Here is a 17,061-nt window from a genome sequence, read left to right as displayed (position 1 = left end):
CTTGTGCTTGTGAAGCAGGTGGCAGAAGCTCTGAGCCTAACCCCCGGCCTTTTTTTTTTTTTTTTTTTTTTTTTTTTTTTCCTGTATCCCTTTTCCAGTACCACAGTGATTGTTACATACCTAAATTTGGTAATATCTGTGTCTCTGCCATTTGCACCCTCAATTCTTTTTTTAACTTTAAAAAGTATTTCAGGCTGGGGATTTAGCTCAGTGGCATGGCACCTGCCTGGCAAGCGTGATGTCCTGAGCTTGATCCCTGGTACCAAAAAAAAAAAAGTATTTCATAAAATATTTACTGAAAAGTTCCTTTAGCTAGAGATGTTCAGCTTTAAAATATGATTTTTAATCTTAACAAAAATTTAAATTTCCTTTATCTTTGGAGGAACACAGCAATGTATTAAAGCAAACTGCTCCTATAGTGTTTTGAACAGCTTTATTGAAATGTAGTCTACTTATTGTGTAATTTACCCATTTAAACGTACCAGTAAGCAGCTTTTAGTGTATTCAGAGTTGTACAGCCATCACCACAAACAACTCTAAAACATTTTCATTACCCCCAAAGAAACCCTGTGCCTGAAGCTGTCACCTCTCAGTACCTTCTTGCCCCGGCCCCGGGCACTCACTGCTCTACTGTCTTTACTGAACCCTTATTCTTTAGTGTGAGAATTACATTGAGCAGTGGAAATTACTAGCAGGTGTTCTTTCAGCTCAGTATTTTGCCCTGTAACTCTCCAAACATATCGATGCTAAGCCTTTTTATTGATTTTTAAGACCCCAGTCATCTAGTTTTTATAAATGCTGAGAAAGTAATATGAGCCGAGCATGGTGTCACACACCTGTAATCCTAGTACTCAGGAGGCTGAGGAAGGAGGATTGCTGTGAGTTTGAGGCCAGCCTTAACTACATACAGACCCTGGCTCAAGAAAATGAAAAAAAAAAAAGGGCCGGGGATTTAGCTCAGTGGTTCCATCACCAGCTTCACAAGCGCAAGGGCCTGAGTTTGATCCCCAGTATCAAAAAAAAAGAAAGCAAGCAACTTGAGATAATAGCAACTGCTGAATTTATAGCAGTAATTTATATAGTAAGTGCAACTTGACTTCCTACAGAGTAACCCAGGCAAGTTCTGTCAGCCTTAAAGTGTGTTTGTAAAATGAGAACCCTAAGAATAATTTCCTCAGAGGTTGATGAGAAGGTTAGTGAATTCGTTAGTAAGGTGGACCCAAAGTTCATGGTCTCAAAAAAAAAAAAAATTCCCTGAGGAAAAACTACTTCTGTAAGTTTTTTTTTGTTTTTGGAGTTTTCAGTACTTTTCTATCAAAGTTGACTTGGGAGTCCAGGCCAGGCCGAGTGAAGCGGAAAGACTCATGGCTTCAGACAAGCACAGCTTAGCTCTGGGCTCTAGTACTTTTATGTTACATGAGCCTGTGCGAGCCACCTAGGCTTTCTGAACCTGATGTTCCCTTGACTCAAAGTGCTTCAAACCTCATTCTGAGGACTAAATGAAACAGTGTCTTAGAGCCTCTCAATAGTAGCTGGCAGGTGGGAAATGGCCACTGGTCTGTGCGGTACAATAGCTGCTACTGTTCACAGTATCATCCTTTGTGCCACGGACCTGTTTAAAGGGAAAGAGAAATGGCATTAGTGTCAGTACTTGAAGGATTTTTGTTGTTGTTCTTTATGCCATGAATGCAAGCATCACTCTGCTGAAAACATTTATGTACAGTGATGTGTTGCTACTACAAAAGATTTACCAAAAGTAGTATTGGATTTTTAAAGTATCGAGGGGATGGGAGCTTTGGTTATGATGTGGTAAGTTCAGCGTGAGCCTTGGATTTGACACTTAATAGACATTAGTGTTTGCTGACAATTCCAGGCCCCATGAGATCCCAAGTTTGGAGATACTCCTTAGATTTGGTGTCAGCAAAAAAGAACGCCAAGTCTGTTTAGTCTTAGCCTACTCTTCTTTAACCTCAGACTCAGAGAGTGTACTAAAATTTTTGTAAGGAAGGCAACACTTTTTCATTATTTGGCAAAGCAAGGACAGATCTTAGACATTATACTTCTTTGCTCCTTGCCAAACCAGTTCATTTAATGAAACAACAGAAAATGTCATGAGTTAAACACATGACCCCTCAAAATGATTGTGCACTGTCTTTTCCCTGAAGTTTGCTTAATAAAAAGTTTTAAGTTAATGCTTTTTTTTTTTTTTACCAGTACTAGGGATCAAACTCAGGACTTTGTGCTTGCTAGGCAGGCATGGTGCCACTAAGCTACATCCCTGGCCCTAAAGTTAATTCTTCTGAGACTGTATAGAGCTCACAGATCCCCTGAGGGTCTTGTTTACAATGCAAATTCTGATTCAGTAGGTCTGAGGGGGGCGGCACCCTAAAGTTCCAAACTTCAGTAAGCTTCCTGCTTTTGCTGCCTTTCAGATGCCAGACTTTGGGCTGTAGGTGGAGGGCAGGTGGCTCCCTTCTTGGTTTCTGTTCCCGTCCTCACTAGTTTGAGTTTGAGTGTCTCTCTTTGATCTCTCCAGGTTTGGTCGCTGGCTGCAGTAGCTACAGATCTTTGCCTTGGTCCGAAGTCTGACCCAGATTTGGAAACCCCCTGGGCTCGGCATCCATTCGGACGACAGCTGCTGGAGTCCCTGTACGTTTTAAGAGCTAAAAGTGAGGAAATGAGTGAAGTCAATTGTAGGTCTGTAAATGCATTAGATGTTATCACCTAAGAGGAAAGTGCAAAAGCCTGAGGAGTGAGAGGAAGAAATAGGATCTTTCCTTTTAGCACCGAAATAACCTCTGTGCAGATGAACATCTTATAGCAGGAGGAATTATACCGTATTTGTCACTTATGACGGATTTGCAACCCCTCCGACTCTCGTGTCTTCAGTGATTCGTGTGTTAGTCTGTAAATCACATGAGTCTGAAAAGTCTTTTGAGTGCTGGAGATCGGAAGTTTCCTCTTGGATGCAGTGGGGTTTGGCCCCCAGAACAGATTAGAGAATCATGTGTTGGTTTTTGTGTTTTCCCAACACAAGTACCCTTTCAACCCACTTAGGCAACTCACGAAAACATTGAGCATATGTTCAATTTATTGCACTGAAATATGACGTTATAATTATATAGAATAATCTGCCACCAAGTAAGACCCTTGATGGTCCATAACATAAAGGCTCAGGGCCTGGGCAGGGGACTTCACATCCCCTGGGTTGGGGTTTGCTTTCCTTGCTTGCTGAGGCCAAGCCTGGGACTTCTGCACCTGTCCCATTACATCATCCTTCGTGCAGGTGTGACAGTGCATTTTATACACTCACAAGAGGCTCCAATATGACAGCACTGAGTGGTAGGAAGCTGCATTATTTCATGACAGAGGTAAAGACCTGATTCCTCATAGTCCAGCAGAGTAGTCCTGAAAGACAAAGGGACAGGAGTGCCTAAAAGATAAAAATATTCTGTGTCAAAGATTTTTTAAAAATCCCTTGTCTTATTTAATAGTTCATAGTTGTGCCAAATGTGATAACACATAACTGTGATCCCTACTACTCAAGAGCCTGAGGCAAAGCTGGGTGTGGTGTACCCCAGCAATCTCAGCTCTTGAGATTGGAGGCTGAGACAGGAGGATCAATTCAAGTTCAAGGCCAGCCTGGGCTACAAAATGAGTTCAAGGCCAGCCTGAACTACATAGTGAAGCCCTGTCTCAAAAAGGCTGAGGCAGAAGGATCTCAAGTACAAGGTCAGCTTGGGCAGTTAAGCAATATTCCGCCTCAAAAATTAAAAAAGAAAAATCTAAAAAGGGTTGGGAGTGCAGTTCAGCAATAGAGTGCTTACCTAGCAGGCATGAGCCCCTGAATCCAATCCTTATTACTGGAAAAACGAAAGCAAGAAACTCTGTTTGTAATTCCACTTCCACCATCAGTGAATGGCCTGCTCACCACACCACATGGTACTGTGTTCTCTGAGCAAGTTCCTGTGGCTTTAGGTTATGTGGATGGCGTACATGGGAGTGGCCCGAAGAGCAGTACGTCCTCCTTGGGGTCATGGCCCCCAAGAGCATGTGGCTGTCATGCGGATGTCAGGTTGGCCTGCCTGGTTCATGGAAAGCTGCATCCTTTGCATGCCAGACTCACAGTAGTCAGAGCCAGGATCTGTAAAGCCCCAGTTCCTGATGGGGTCATTGAGGCACACCCTGCCTCATGGCAGTAACCAAAGAGCGTGACTATTGTCCTTCCTCCATCCCACCTTTATTTGTTTCCTCCTCACATCTGTTTCTTCAGGTTGGCACATTATTGTCGGCTGAGGGATGTTCAGACCTTGGCTATGCTCTGCAGCGTGTTTGAAGCCCAATCTCGGCTTCAGGGGCTGCCGAACCCCTTCGGATCTTTTCCTAACCGGTCTTCCAATCTCATGGTGTCCCATAGTCGATATGTAAGTATGTGCCTCTCTGGTTTGCATCTAATTCTTTCCGTAATATAAACTCTGATGTGCAACAGCATTCTGATGCCAATCCTGTGTGTCCCCTTCCATCCAGCCCAGCTTTACCTCGTCGGGTTCCTGCTCCAGCATGTCAGACCCAGGCCTCAGCACCGGTGGCTGGAACATAGGTCGGTTGGGAGTGACGCTGCTGCGCGGGACATTCAGTCCTTTAGAAGCTGTGTGCAAGTTGTGCATATGTAATCTGCCTCAGTCACGGTCCTGTCATTGAGATGCAATAGCCAACACTCCTGACTTAAAGGAGAGGCTTATTTTGGCTTATAGTTGCAGTGCATGATTGGCTGGCTCCAAGGCAGGAAAGGAATGGTAGAAGGACCTACCACAGAGGAATGCTGCTCAGGAAGCACAGAGAGGGGAGAACAGCTGGGGAGGGAGATACACCCTTCCAGGCCGTGCTCACAGCAAGTCAACTACTGCACCTCCATGGTCCACTCACGATCCAGAAAGCCCAGCCCCTAAGCGTACGAGGCTTTGGAGGGACTTTCCAGTATAAACCACTCATAATCTTTAGTCAGAGCATATTCTCCATGTTTTTCTTTGTTTTCATTTCTTTCTCAATGTAGTGTGATAGGATTACTGTTGCCAGGAAGGCTTGGTCTTGTATATTGAATGGTCCAGTTTCTGGAAGGTCTGTCCATTTCTGGGTTGCTTTGCATCTTATAATGGTGAGAAACTGATGCTGGGACTTGATACTCTTCACCCCAAAAACCTAACCCCGATCGGGCGTGGTGGTGCACGCCTGTAATCCCAGCACTTGGGAGGCTGAGGCAGGAAGATCACTGTGAGTTCAAGACCAGCCTGAGCTACGTAGTGAGTTCCAGGTCAGTCTCAACTACATAGTGAGACCGTCTCAAAAAACAAAACAAAACAAAAACCTAACCCTGATTCTTTCTTCTTCGCATGCCCCTTTCCATGATCATCTGCTGTTCCCTATCATCCACCTCTTCCCGTGACTGTTTTCAGATTAAAGAAATAAAGCTGGGCCCCAACCCCAGCTGGCCATAAGCTCTGTTTCTTGAATAGATGTCTTTGTGTTTTCTGGATTTTTGAAATTTCATTTTTTAAAATAAAATGATCTTAATTTTCTTGATTATAAAAGTTATACATGGAGCAGATATTGTGTTACATGCCCATATTCCCAGCTACTCAGGAGGCTAGGGCAGGAGGATCACTTAAGTTCATGAACTCAAGACCTTGTCTCTTAAAAAATGAATAAATAAAAATAGTGCATGCTTAATGAAGAAAAGCAAACAAAAAGTGTTAGAGAAGAAAATAGTAATTGCTGATCTGTCACCTAGGAATAGCATCCATTAACATTCCTGTATTTATTACCTTTTTGTTGCTCTGACAGACAAATACCATAAAGGAGGCAAGGTTCATTTAGGCTTATGGTTTTAGAGGTTTCAGTTTATGGTCAGCTGGCTCTTTTGGTGTTTAGCCCTATGGCAAAGGCAGAAACAAACCTTGGTGGTGGAAAGCTGCATCTAGGAAGCAAAGCGAGTAAGAGAGACATCCAGAGAGGAAGAGGCCAGGGACCAGATATAGTCCCCGATGTCATACCCTCATGATCCACTGCCTTCAACAAGGCCTCACCTCTTTCTGTCACTTCCCAGTAAAACCACAAATGATGGCTAACAAGTGGGTTAACCCAATGATAAAGTGAGAACCCCTACAATCCATTCACTTCCCAAAAGCCCATCAGTAACCAAACCTTCAACCCAGTGAGCCTTTTGGGGGGACCATATTGGACCCCAACCATAACAATTCTAGAACATTTTCTTCCAATCTATATGTGAGAGTGTACACACACATGTATGGGTGTTTGTTCTATATATGCTATTTTATATCCTGCTTTTAATTTTATCAAGGACATTTTCTCATGTCACTTAGCAAGTCTTTATAAATAATCACTGCGGAACATTCTATATCATTGTACCATTAATTGCTTAATTATTATGTGTACTTAATTAATACCAAGTTCCCTTAGTAACAACCATCAGAACAAAGAGTTCTGATTAGTTATATTTCTGAGTCTTCAGCCTGGTCTTTTTTTCTTCTAGGGAATCAGTTGCACACACCCTGTACTGTGAGGATTTTCCAGTGGTTTTCATGTGTTCTCTGATGCCCATCTTCTTGTCCCCTTTGCTTTCTCCAGCTGGAAGAGAGGCTGAGCACATGTCCTCCCCATGGGGAGAGTCCTCTCCAGACGAGCTCCGCTTTGGGAGTCTCACCTACAGTGACCCTCGGGAGAGGGAGCGTGACCAACATGACAAAAATAAAAGGTAATCACCTTCTCAGGTGACAGCTGCAGTTCTAGAACTCGATTCCCCAAAGGCAGTACTCTTGCTTTAAGAAAGGAAATATTAAGTGCCACGTAGCATCGTGCCAGCCCGCCTGTCTATCTGTCTCTCCCTCTCTCCCTCCCTCCCTCCTTCTCTCTCTCTCTCTCTCTCTCTCTCTCTCTCTCTCTCTCTCTGTCTCTTACTTTCTTTCTTTGTCTCCTTGCCTTGCCTTGCCTTTCCCTTCCTTTTCTGTCTTTTCCTGGGGATGGAATCCAGTGCCTTTGCATTGAGATACATCCCTATCCCTTTTAAAATTTTTTATTTTGCGACAGGATCTCACTGAGTTGCCCAGACTGGCTTTGAACTCGCAATCTTCCTGCCTCTGTGCACATATACACATACACCCACCCACAGACCCATACCCCAGAGTGCTGGAATTACAGCTTGTACCACCACACCCAGCTTTGCGTTTGGGTTTTGTTTTCTTTTTAAAGAACTAATAGGAGCCGGGGATTTAGCTCAGTGGTTCTGCCACCTGCCTTGCAAGCCCAAGGTCCTGAGTTCAATCCCCGGTACCAAAAAAAAAAAAAAAAAAAAAAAAAAAAAAAAAAAGAAGAAGAAGTAATAGGAAATCTTTTTCATTTTATTCAGGCTTCTAGACCCCGCCAACACCCAGCAATTTGATGACTTTAAGAAATGCTATGGAGAAATCCTCTACCGCTGGGGTCTGAGAGAGAAGCGAGCAGAAGTGCTGAAGTTTGTGTCCTGTCCTCCTGATCCTCACAAAGGGATTGGTGAATATGAATTTCTTCCTTTTCCTGTCCCTGGCTGGGTTCTGTCATTTCATTTGTTATAGCCTCAGAGTTAGTATGAAGTTTTAGCTTTTCATTATAAGGAGAAATTTCTGGAGCATTTTGAGTCTGTATCAAGCTTCTGAAAACCCTTGCATTTCATAACAAGATTAAATTTTGTTGGAACAGAAGTAGTTTGAAACACAGAACTGATTGGAAGTAGAGATGTTTGTTCACTTACTTGGCTAATACATTTCAAGCCCTGCTTGGTTCTCACATGTTCCTTCCTCTGGTGGAGCTGACAGCCAGGAGGTGGGGGGAATTAAATAATTACAAATCCTGACAAATACTAATGAAGAGACAAAACTGATGTTGGGGCAGGGAGAGCAGGAGGGGAGCATTTTAGGAAAGGGTTGAAGTGTGTTAGGAGGGCCATGCCAGGAGGCTGAGGTCCGAGGGATGAGGAGGAGCCACCAGCCAGAGCAGCGAGAAGAGTAGCACTCTGTGCAGAGGGAGCAGCCCACAGAGAAGTGATTGTCACTTTGAACAGGTGATGGAAGGCCAGTGGCTTGGAACACAGCAAGCAAGAAGAATGTATAGAATTAGCGTGGGTACCTGGGCACAGCGGTATACACCCGTAATCCCAGCACTCAGGAGGCTGAGGCAAGAAGATCGTGTATTTGAGGCCAACCTGGGCTCCATAACAAGTTCAAGGCTGGCCTGTGCTGTGTAGAAAGACCGTATCTTAGAGAGAGGCAGGGAGGGGAGAGAGAGAAAGAGAATGGGTATAGAAGCACAGTTGGATAGGAGGAATAACTTCTGATATTCTATAGCACAGTAGGGTAACTATGGTAGGCAGCAATTAACTGAATATTTTTAAATGGCTCATAGAGAGGATTTTGAATGTTCTCAACACAAAGAAATGATTCATGTCTGAGGTGATAGATATGCTAATCTGATCTGATCATTGCACATTGTATTCCCTTAGAGTGTGAAATACAATGTACATGCACCATTACTATTTGATTAAAAATATATTAGTTTAAAAAATATATATATATATATATGTTAGTGGCCAGGGATTTATTTAGCTCAGTGGTTCCACCGCCTGCCTCGCAAGCTCAAGGTCCCAAGCTTGATCCCTGGTACCAAAAATATATGTGTGTGTGTGTGTGTGTGTGTGTGTGTGTGTGTGTGTGTGTGTAAAATATTTTAATAATAACATAAACAAATGAAAAAATGTACATTGTAGGATATTAGGGCCACAGCAGGCAAGGATTTGTAGGTTGTAGTAAAGAATTGGGGTTGTATCCTGAGTCCACTAGTGAGCTTCAGAGGGTCTTAAGTGACATGCTAAAAAATAAAATAAAGAAGCAGTATTGGCTGTTAGGAGGGAAGGATTGGAGGAGGGCAAAGTAGAAGTAGGAAGACTGGAGACTACTACAGGGGTCAGAGAAGTCAGTAGCCTGCACTGAGGGTATTACTGGAGATGGAGAGAGACAGGCAGATTAAAAATATGTTTGAGAGGTAGACTCAGCATGACTTGCTAATAAATTAAATGTGAGATTGAGGAAGGGAAGCGAAGCTTGGCTGATTCCTAGAGGCAGGTGGAAGTGCTATATTCTAAGAGGGAAAAGACTGGTCAGTTTGGGGTCAACAGAGATGCAGGAGATGAGGGACTTCAGAAGTCTTGTGGGAGGTGGGATGTGTGAGGTGGTCAGGAAAGATCGGAGTGGGAGCCAGGAATCTGGGAGTCAGAGTTGTGAGGGTAGGTGGGTTTACCTGGGAGCCAGAGGTGAGAACACAGCTCGGGTAACAGCCCGCCCTCCTGCCTTGGCCTCCATAGGAATGAGTGCTTGGAGCTCGGTTGGAGGGGAGAGCCAGAGATAGACTCCAAATAAAACGCCAGTGAGTTTGAGGAAAAGCCAGACTGTGATGAATCCACCTTTGCAAAAAGATTTTTTTTGAAAGGAAGAAATGGAAGACTGCCAAAGAGAGTGGGCTAAATGCACTGATTTCCTCTCTCCCCAGAACTTTTCTGAAAAGGCGTGACTGTGTGAAAAGTGTCAGCAGTGAAGTGTGGGCCCTGGGAAGCAGATAGGTAGCTGATTTTATGGAACCTGATAAGCTGAGCCTGAACTGGCAGTCAGAAAACGGAAAGGGCCCCTGCAGAAGCCCCCCGGTGGATCAGGAATCAGTGATACCTGGTACCTCTGGGAGGGGCTTGAAGATGAGATTAAATGCCAGGCTTTTAGGCCTTTTGATGGCTTTTCAGGTCCCTGGGTTCCTCCTCCTAGTTGGCAGAGCAGGCTATCAGCCCTCCAATTTGCCAGCAGAAAGCTGGAAGTTTATTCTCGCGAGAAGGAACACATTTCCATATTGAATGGACCCACTGAGTACCCACCCTCATGATAGAGAAAGACCAGGGGTATAGTCAACTTAGAATCTTTCATAGAGACAAAATGGATCACATACAAAGTATGAGGCCCATGAACAGCGTCACACCCCTGAGGAACAGCTCTGGAAACTACATGAGAGCGCACCACTATCTCCAAAATTATCAGGAAAATGATTCTTGTCAAATTCTGAACCCTGATTATCAATCACACATGAAAGTGGACCTTTAGCCTAAGTAAGGAGGACTAGATTCAGAACAGGAAGTGAAGGGGTCAGAGCCTACGGAGGGCCTCGCTGTGACAGCCCTAGACAGATAGCCCAGTCCCCACTGGGACCTCAGGGACAGCAGATTGAAAAAATGTACCGTTTATTGTGGTGTTCAGTATATTTATAGAAGAATCAGATATTTGAGGAAGAGTTTGGAGATGAATTATTGATAAGTACATAAAACTAAGCACATAAAAAAATGAGATAGTTACTAATTCTGGGAAAAGCAAAATGCACAGGAAAGGAAAAGTACATAGATGAATGATGTTTACTGAGGTGAATAATGTACAAGGGGAACATGATTCAACCAAAATAGAACTGGGGGAAGACGAGGGGCAGGTGGTGTGTGTGTGGTTGGGGAGCCCGGGGTGGGGAGTGGTGAAGGAGCAGCCACTGGGAAGTCATAGATAGCCAATAAATAATGCTTAAAAATGATATTTAAGAAACAGCTTCATAAATATGCTGTCTCAAGGTAAAAACGCAAGAAACATTTAAATTAACTGAAAAGATTTCTTCTAGGCAGTGATGAGGTGTGGGATGGCAGGGAATCTAGCCCCAGGCTCAGCTCTTGACTCAAGTTGTGTGTGTACATAATTCAGTTTGAAAAACTAAATGGAGTAATACTTATATTTAGACAGTGAATAACAGGAATTATTTTTTTAAAAATTTAAAACAGGGATGATTTTAATATGGTTTATTTTAGTATATATACTTGAAGAAATGCAAAGACACAAAGTGGCTTTTGGGCAACATATGTTTTCAGAGCATCTCAATGCAGAAGAGATTAATGATAGCCTGGAGCAATTTGTCTTTTAAAATTAGTTTTTAGGAAAACATAAATCACAGAGATATGGAACTGAGATATCAGTCCCTTGGTCAGTTTAACCCTTACTGATACCTAGTGTTTAATTCCATGGGATGTACAAAGAAACAGGTATAGTTTGGGGTGGGGGGCAAGAAGTCCATAATCCAGAGTTTGAAGTTTAAACACCTGAATGCCTAAATGATAGTCAGGAACTAATAACAAGAAGCTGGGTGTGGAGGCAGCGGGATCATAAGTTTAAGGCCAGCTTGTGCTGCATGTCAAGTTCAAGGATAGCCTGGACTACATAAGAAACAACAAAATAAAAAACAATAGTACGTCCTATACCAATGAAAACAATATCACAAGATTTCAAAAAAGAAGCAAGAAGATTGTAAGAGATTTTCAGACAAAAACATTAAGAGAGCTACTTTTTATCTGCAAAGCTTTCCAAGGTAGCCCATCCAGACTTTGGAGGAATTGGCTACCCAGATATAGGAAACAGCAGGGTCTTTTGTTTTGTTTTGTTTTGTTTTGTTTGTGGTACCAGGGAGTGAACTCAGGGCCTTGCACTTGCTGAGACAGGGTCTTGCTAAGTTGCCTAGGCTGGACTAAAGTCCCGAGTTACAAGCGTGTTCCACCACCAGTCTGGGTAGCAGGCTTGGAAAGTAAAAAACTGCCCTGGGGTCCCAGGGCCATAGGTGGTCTTTTTAGGCATTAGTAGCCATGGTTTCCTCTCTTTATCTTACCTGCAAGGGTCATCCAGGATCTGCAGGCTTCGCCATAGCAACTTTGAAGGATAAAGTTGTTCGCATACGTAGGAGGTTAGATCCTTATAGGAAGGGCTCAAAGCTTCATTTGTTTGGGGAGAATAATGCTAGACAGACTGTTCCTTTTTTAAAAAAAATCTGAGTTGAGTTTTTTTTCTTGGTTTTATCTGCATGTGGTATGTGATGTGCTTGTTCGTAACAGTGGCAAAGTGAGGGGAGCGCTTTGCCTGTTTTGCCTCCTCATGGGGATCCTTCCTTCCCTCAAGATGCAGATCTGCGCACTTAAGTTTTGTTCAGCAGTTTTCTGGTTCAGTTTATATTTGGCTGGTTTTATTTACGTTTGTGCCCCTTTTGTTGCACATGGTTAACAAACTAGCGTTATCTGCCTTTGGAGTTAGCTTCTGTCCAGAGGCTTTGTAAAACCTCAGAATCATAATTTGATTTTTCTCTGTTTCAAGTTCTTCCCTTCCCTCTCCTAGGGGCTTAACCCAGGGCTTTCACACTGAGCTACATCCCTAGGCCATTTTTTATTTTGAAGTCATTAATTCACTAGGCTCAAATTTATGATCCTCCTGCCTCAGCCTCCCAGAGTGCTGGATTATAGGCATGCGCCACCACATCCAGCTCTGACATATTTTAGCACCCTTCATAGTTTGTCTGGTAGGAACCAAGAATGATCCATTTCTCCTCTCCCAGGTTTCAGCTGCAGAACTAATACTGTGCCTCTTACCTGTGATCCCCAAGTTTATCACTTTTCCTGGCCTGTCAGGACATGACAGCTCTGCTGTGTATAAAGACAGGATTCCCTAAGATAAAGAATAGTTTTCTGGGAGGATCCACAGATTTTATGTCTATGTATAAAGCCTTCTTCTCTCAAAACCAATTAAATGTGACTTGAATTTAAATTTTGGGTATGACCTTGGCCATAAACTTGATTTATCTATTTATATCCTGATAAGGAGGGCAGATTCTTATTGAACCTCTATAAATGCTTTTTTATGAGCAGGCAGTTTGATGTTTAACATTGTTTTGAGCAGTTTTGTAGATAACGTTAATGAATATATACAGTGGACCCTTGGCTTATGAACCTGGTCACTTCCCAAGGGCTGGTTTTAACTAAGTCACTACAGCTGAGATCTGGATGTTTACCTGGGTACATGCTATAGATAGCAAGAGGGAGATACCATTAACCTAATTAACCCAAGTTGTTTGTATGTCAGGCCAGTCGTAACTTGAGGGCCCACTGTAATGGTTCCCTATGGAATTGCTGTTCCCAAGTCCTCCTGATAATTTAATGTTGTAATCTACATTAAGATCTTTTTTGGACTTTTTTTTTTTTCCTAACGAATTCTGGAAGACTAATGGGAAAAGATATGTCAGAGAGTATTTGCTTCAATTTATGTAAGTATAGTCTGTCACTAAAAAGGATCAAAATATAATAGGCGTAGGTACCAGTACCCCACAATAAATGTGCTTACTATACACAAGTATATACTAATACATTTTTTTTAAATGCATAACCTGTTAAGATGAGGGTTAAGCTGGGCAAGTTGGCACACACCTATAATCCCAGTACTTAGGAGGCTAAACCAAGAGGATTGCTGTGAGTTCGAGGCCAGCCTGAACTGCATAGAAAGACCCTGTCTCAGAAAACCAAAAAAAAAAAAAAAAATGAGAGTTAAAGGTAGAACAAGAAAAAGAGTTTTCTCTCAGATATCTATTAGAAAATAGGCCATTGGCCATAATTCAGTATATTTTTGTCAGTTTTTTTCGGTCCTTAGTTCTTAATTGTATTATAAAAACTGACCCTGTTGTCAGAAGGACAGAGAGGAGGAACCGAGCTTCAGTAATTTGCAGAGGTGGCAGTGTGAAGAGGAAGGGGTCCCACCCCCATTCAGGAACTTCTGTTTCCTCCGGGAAGTGAGAGACAGCTGGGAGAGGAGCACAGAGGCGTAGGGAGAGGCTTGCAAATGTGGCAGAGCTGTGGGACAGCTCTGTGGGGACAGGAGAGACCCAGTGATGCCGTGAGTGTTGCTGGTCGTGTGAGGTGAGATGCACTTCTTGCTGGCAGGCCTTCCTCAAGGGCCGCTTGGCTCTCTGGAACAGATGTGGAGGGGCAGAGGACAACATTCATCCAGGCTTGCACTTCTGCCAGGTGGTACAGTGCAGGAGGAGGAACGAGGAGTTGAGGTTATTTGCAGAGAAGTGATTATAAAGTTGGTCCTATAGCACTTGCCTGTCATCGCAGCACCCCAGAAAGCTGAGGCAGGAGGATTGCCAAGCCCAGCTGAGAAAACTAAGCAGGACCACACCTCAAAATAAAAATTGAAAGGGCTGAGATTTGAAAGGTAGCTCAGTGGGAAGGCCCTGGGTTCAATCCCCAGTACTACAAAATAAATAAATAAAGCTGGCCCCGTAATTTCAGTTTGCCCACAGGGTAAAGTGCAGCCAGGAAGGGGGAGGTGGAGCGAAGGGGTAGAGTGTGAGCCCCCAGTGGGGTGCCTTTGGGAGACACTGAGGATCACGCTGAGGACTGAAGCAGATCGTGTTGTGCAGATGGGGGCTGAGCCTCATGGTCTCTTCCAAAATGCAGGACCCATGCCTGGCAGAAAGGCAGCGTAGCGCTATGTGGCCATCTTACCCAACTCTGGTGGGGAGCGGGCAGTAAGGTGGGCTGGCTGAAGCCAGGTGCATTGGCTCACGCCTGTCACAGCTTCACTCAGGAGGCTGAGGCAAGAGGATCACAGTAAGTTTGAGGCCAGCAACAAAAAAAGGAGATCAGGCTACTGAGTTGATAAAACCAGTGAGCTTTCATTTGAAATGTCTCCAAGCCGTTCCCTTCTTTTAGCAGATCACATGCCGGCCCCCTGCCAGCTGTGGGGCCAGAGGAAGCAGTGGGTTTCCCACAGGCTGCTGAGAGCCATTGGCTGGCCGCCCCTCTGGCCTCACCCTGCCTCTGCAGTGATAGTGGCTTCACTTTAGGAAACTTACCTACATTGCAGAAGAAGAAGTTCTGCTGTTTAAAGAAAAAGGCACCAGGCATGGTCGCATATACCTGTAATCCCAGCACCCTGGAGGATAAGGCAGGAATTCAAGGCCAGCTTGAACTACATAGTAAGAGTCTGTCTCAAAAAACAAGGAAAAAATTAAAAAGGAAGACCACTGATCTGACACAATCCCGAGAACAGTTCCGTTTCCTCCTGCCACTGCCCAGTTTCCCTTCTCAGAGCCCAACTCACAGTGCCTCTCATTTTGCCCGTCTCCACCCATCTGCAGAGTTCGGTGTGTACTGCAGCCACTGCCGGAGCGAGGTTCGAGGCACACAGTGTGCCATCTGCAAAGGCTTCACGTTCCAGTGTGCCATCTGCCACGTGGCCGTGCGTGGGTCATCCAACTTCTGCCTGACCTGTGGGCATGGTGGCCACACCAGCCATATGATGGAGTGGTTTCGGACACAGGAGGTGTGTCCCACAGGGTGTGGGTGCCACTGCCTGCTGGAAAGTACTTTCTGAGCTCACAGACAGTGAGCCTGGTGGAAATCCCAGTGGACTCTGCAGGGCCAGTGAAAACTCCAGATGGGGGTCATCCCTAGCAGCTTGGAGCAGGTTTCCGTTGCCAACTGTCTCAGCAGCTGCTCCCTGGGAGCCTTTGCGGTCTCTTTCCTTTGGCTGCCCTGGCATGGGCATCACCAGCAGAAGGGAAGACAAGGATCACAGAGCTGGACTCTGCTCCTGCTGAGCTACCACGGTGGAAGTTTTCATGAGGGAAGCAGCCGCCTGCAGAGCCAGTGTCACCTCCAAGGCGTGAGCCCTGCGCCACCTGCGGGCTCTGCTGGCGCCAGTGTAGAGACCAAGGCAGCTACAAAAGAGTCTCCTGAGCCACAGGGCAGTGGGTATGATTTAATTGACAAGTGAGCCCATGACATCTGGGACATCAGAAGTTACTGCCTTTAAAGAGCTGATGGACAGCGACCATCTGAAATATGATACTAAAAATGTAAATATGTGATGTACTTAAAGATTCTTAAAATGTATTTTTTTATCTCACCTCCAGCTGCTTCCCCTCACTAATAAAATTCTAGTAATTGATTAAAAAAAAGTTGTACATCTCAGTGAATCATTTTTTGCCCTACTTCTGATTGAAGTAAGCTATTTTGGATAGGACCAAAATCAGTGTTCTGCTTTTTAAAGGGAAATGCTGATTGACTTTGGTCATCTGACGGGAAAAAATAGAATTTGACATTTAAGGTTCTTCCCGGTCCCAAGAGTCTTACAATTATTTCGTGTAGCAAAAGGAGGGTAAGATTGCATTGCACCATCGGCACACACGTCCCTTCTGTCTCTGTTGAAGTCTGGGAGCACCTCATTCTTAATTAGACTCTTTTGCAAACATTGCCCAGGTTTATCCATGGTCCAAGGTCTCATGTGTGCCCCCTTTTTGTATTTTTTGGTTCGGGAAATCTAACTCAGGGCCTTGTGCTTGCTAGGCAGGCGTTGCACTTCTGATCTCTATACCTAGCCCCATGTGCCCCATTTTTAAAGAAAGATTTTCAACTCTTTAGCTTTTTATGTTCCAAAAAAGAGAAATCTTCTTTATTTCTGTAGAAATTTCTATTAGAATTTTACCATTCTAAATTGGCTAACTGCGTGTCCCATAATAGTGTTGGTATGTCACTGTGTTTCAGCTTCCAGGTCGGGACTTACTAATAGATTGTGAAATCAATGCAGTGGGTAAAAACTAGCATTTAAAGACAATGAAATAAGGGAGAAGAGAAATGATCAGGATGTGTTAGCATAGTTAAGGTAAATAATGTTTTGTATGTTGTTCACAAGTGTGTGTATACATTTGCACTGTTCTGGACCATTATGTAAATATTTTTTACTGAAGGTTGGAGTCAGAAACATTATCAAACCACCAGTTTAGATGGTGCTTATGCCTTGTCCCCTGCATAGGTCCTGCACAGAGACCACAGGCTTGATGCTGGGCTCTGACACCAGTGTAGGTGCCACGGTAAGCAGCCAGTGCGTGGGGGTGAGGGAGGGAGGCCCTGGACTTCCCAATTTGTTTCCCAATTTGTTTGCATCCTTCCCTTCCCTTGTTTGGGTTGTGGCTGCTGTAACAGCAACCCCAGAATAGGTTGCCTGATTGACACAGATCAAGGAAGGATCTGTTGTTGTGTTCCTTAGTGAATTCACATTGCAGAGAACAATCTTTTCCTGTTCCCCACTGCTCAAGCTCATCTAAAAATCTTTCCCGTGTGTC

At 44.1% G+C, this 17,061-nt stretch overlaps 1 protein-coding gene across 4 annotated transcripts in view; it reads left to right on the top strand.

Annotated features, from left to right (window-relative positions):
• The window catches only part of Wdr59 (WD repeat domain 59), an 84,474-nt gene extending 68,614 nt beyond the window's left edge, over positions 1-15,860 (top strand). For all 4 annotated transcript variants that reach the window (XM_010644398.2, XM_010644396.2, XM_010644397.2 and 1 more), the window contains 6 exons: positions 2,537-2,649; positions 4,274-4,424; positions 4,528-4,600; positions 6,646-6,772; positions 7,424-7,566; positions 15,076-15,860. In XM_010644398.2, coding sequence (XP_010642700.1) covers positions 2,537-2,649; positions 4,274-4,424; positions 4,528-4,600; positions 6,646-6,772; positions 7,424-7,566; positions 15,076-15,311 — 843 coding nt within the window. In that variant the 3' untranslated portion in view covers positions 15,312-15,860. The remainder of the gene's footprint in view (positions 1-2,536; positions 2,650-4,273; positions 4,425-4,527; positions 4,601-6,645; positions 6,773-7,423; positions 7,567-15,075) is intronic.
• The last annotated feature ends 1,201 nt before the right edge of the window (positions 15,861-17,061 follow it).

The sequence above is a fragment of the Fukomys damarensis genome, unplaced genomic scaffold (assembly GCF_012274545.1).
Source record: "Fukomys damarensis isolate Sample0158 unplaced genomic scaffold, DMR_v1.0_HiC HiC_scaffold_32, whole genome shotgun sequence".
NCBI classification, from domain to species: Eukaryota; Metazoa; Chordata; class Mammalia; order Rodentia; family Bathyergidae; genus Fukomys; species Fukomys damarensis.
The sequence above is the reverse complement of the archived record's forward strand: the minus strand, read 5'-3'. Positions and strand labels throughout refer to the sequence as shown.